Source organism: Sinocyclocheilus anshuiensis, unplaced genomic scaffold, assembly GCF_001515605.1.
Source record: "Sinocyclocheilus anshuiensis isolate Anshui unplaced genomic scaffold, SAMN03320099.WGS_v1.1 scaffold88, whole genome shotgun sequence".
NCBI lineage: Eukaryota > Metazoa > Chordata > Actinopteri > Cypriniformes > Cyprinidae > Sinocyclocheilus > Sinocyclocheilus anshuiensis.
Window position 1 is genome coordinate 854,334 of NW_015555728.1, and position 3,138 is coordinate 857,471.

At 35.9% G+C, this 3,138-nt stretch overlaps 1 protein-coding gene across 2 annotated transcripts in view; it reads right to left on the minus strand.

Moving 5' to 3' along the window:
- Window positions 1-267: 267 nt before the first annotated feature.
- LOC107672769 (AN1-type zinc finger protein 5-like) overlaps window positions 268-3,138 on the minus strand; it is a 7,889-nt gene continuing 5,018 nt past the window's right edge. For both annotated transcript variants that reach the window (XM_016466117.1, XM_016466118.1), the window contains exons 5-6: window positions 1,583-1,714; window positions 268-1,493 (exon numbers count right to left, since the gene is read on the minus strand). In XM_016466117.1, the coding sequence (XP_016321603.1) occupies window positions 1,345-1,493; window positions 1,583-1,714 (281 nt within the window). In that variant the 3' untranslated portion in view covers window positions 268-1,344. The remainder of the gene's footprint in view (window positions 1,494-1,582; window positions 1,715-3,138) is intronic.

Here is a 3,138-nt window from a genome sequence, read left to right on the forward strand (position 1 = left end):
GTACAAGAACGCCTACAAACTACTCACTTAAAAACAATTAACTGCATGACGTCATGGAATTTCCCCCAAAATGGCAACAGAACAACATGACTGTATATTTTCTCTCTGTATATTTTTATTTACAATACTTTTTTCTTTAATGCCAGGTAAAAGGATTAAATGCAATACATAAATGTGAACACAGTAAGTTTTTTTTCATACAAATTTGAATATAACTAAAGGCTGAAATTAAACCTCAAACAGATACATACTCTCAACAGATACATCTTTTTTTCTTTTTTTCTTTTTAGGAAACCTCACTCCCTACAGACGAAAAGACATTTATACACACAATACATGCACTCGGACTCGCTTACATTAACATATGCAGACACACAAAAATGACAGGTGCATTGTGGGTGCATTTTAAAACAAACAAAAAGAACAATGTTTCACAGAATCAGGTCTGACTTTATGCCTATACTATTGCGGTGTTATGAATGCACTGACTAAAGGCGGGTTAGCTCATCTTGCTTTGACAACAGGAAGAAGGGCTTGTGCGCAAATTTCCCTCGTGCGCACAAGTACGCTCACACGGAAACAGTCATCAAAAAGTCACACATAATTAACACAAATAAAACTCCCAGGCATCTGAAACTCTAAAACGCAGAATGGATGTTATTGGTTCTAGAATGTGGGAAAAGAGTTGTCTACAACAGACGAATAATGAAAAAAAGAATTCTGATGAATCTCAACCTTTCATTCAAAAACAAAGAAAAGGTATGATGTCACAGTAGCAAGTTCACATTCTAAAATTATTCAAAATAAACGGTATTAACTGGGCGGCCTCACGTTCCAACTGGTTTTGCTAGAACAGACAGTAATGACAAACTGCAGTTTAACAGACCAATACATGCTGCACACATCACCGGGTAGAGCTTTGACACACCTCTTAAAAATCCAGCGTCATTCATGATAAGTCAAAGGCTGAAACCTACTTACTCAGAAACTACACGGCCACATTTTGGCACTGAGTATCTGCCACTCTCATTGCATGAGGGAGGGAACAGGCAAAAAAAAAATAAAATAATAATAAAAGCTAAAATTTCCTGAAAGGTGTCCTATGCTTTAGTAAACAAAAGCATATGCGAGAATAACTAGCATTAAACGCCACGGAGAGGACAAAAAACAAAACGGAAAGAAATTAATACCTATTAGACAACCCAAATCTGTCAAGATCGTTCATGCATGAGCCTCAGACGGAACAGTTCTCTCGTTTTCTTTTTAAGGTGATGGAAAAACACAAGTCCGTTTTTCAAGTCGTCCATTTTATCCACCAATGTTCTTGGAGAAATCGGGTAAAGCTTATATTCTCTGGATCTTATCAGCCACCACTACGGGATTCTCCTTTCGGATCTTCGCAGCAGCTTCAGCCTTGTAATCGTACGTGCAGTTGTGCTTGTCTGAGTACCGGTGAATTCCACAGAACAGATTACCACATCGACAGTCAAAACCTGTAAAACAAAAGAAAACATAAGACCTCTGTTCATAGACACACACATATATCACACTAATATCAGAATGACAAATCAATGAGCCTCACCTGTTAGGCCGACTCTTTTACGGCAGGTAAAGCATCTATTTTTCTTAGGTTTGGAGGATTCTGGACTCTTGCCCTCGTCACTGCCCTGAGCCACAGGGATGGGGGAGTAGGAGGAGGTGGGCTGTGTTATGACTGTGGGAAGAATGGAGAGAAAATTGATTAAACTGAAACTGTTGCACTGTGGCATGGGTGGATTCTGAAAGCAGTCTGAGACCGATTTCTGAGTATGGTATTTTATAGGGCTGTTCCCTAAAACAGGCTCTGCCACAAACCCCCAAAGTCCTCATTTCTGCAAGAACGAAGTTCTTAACGCTGCATGAACTTAGGACTGTCATTAGTAAACCGCTCACACTAAAACTGGAGCAGGCCCCAAAGACAGCTTTGCTTGCAGCAAAGTCCATTTTAGTACAAAGAAGAACTGAAAAAAATAGAGCTTAAACTCTGAAGGCCCAACCACCACAAACTTGATAGTGTTTCCTTTGACACTCCCATTGTAGACGTATAGTCTTATAAATAAACACTCCTTGCATACTTTAATGGTGATAATAAGTAATAAAACAGATAAAGGAGAGGTCATCTTGCTTCCTGCTGTAGCTGCAAAAATGTGAATATTGAATAGTTTTGGTCTATCGACATTCGTCAGGCATTTTTGAAAAATCCTATTAATGACATTAAAAATCCCCCCTGCAATAAAGCAACAAGATAGTGCACTGTTGTTTGTTTTAACAAACTTATTTTAACGGCTGCACACTTAAGATGATAAAATATATGATTATTTACATTCACCAATTTTAATAAAGTCTGGTGAGAAATCATGAAATCAATTGTAATTATTTTATTCTATTGACAGCATTCATTTTAAACAGTAAGAAACTGCATATAGTTTTGTGAAAAATGTTATTAAATATATCTGATTAAACTTTATAAAAAGTAAATATTTTCCAGATAATATTTTAACTATTACACTATATACATTTTTATACATAGTATTTATACATGAATATATATATATTCATGTGTGTATATATATATATATATATATATATATATATACACACACAGTATATATATAGTAGAAAAGTGGGTTTGACTGCCCACCTTCTGGACATAGAACTGTCCGAGATGTTATTCAAAAAAGTAAAATGGTCCGACTTACAGATGCACTATGGTGCAATGGTGGTGTTTATTTACAGTGAAGTAGCGTGAAACAACCACAAAGTGCAAAGTATTTACAAGTGCTGAAGGAAAAAAAAAAACAAAGTAACAAAAAAGTATATCCTACCAACACAAAAGAAAACATACTCCAAAAATATATACTTTACAGGTGTTGATTTGTTCGTGGCACTATAGTAGCTCACTCACTCATTCAGCCTACCGAGAGACCAAGTCTCAACATTTTGGGCGCTCTTTAAAGGGGTCATATGATGCTGCTAAAAAGAACATTATTTGGTGTATTTGGTACTTTATATAGCACCATTAGCTGGTACTTTACCAAAAATAAACATTAAAGTACAACTAAATATATATTTTCTACTAATATATATATATATATATAT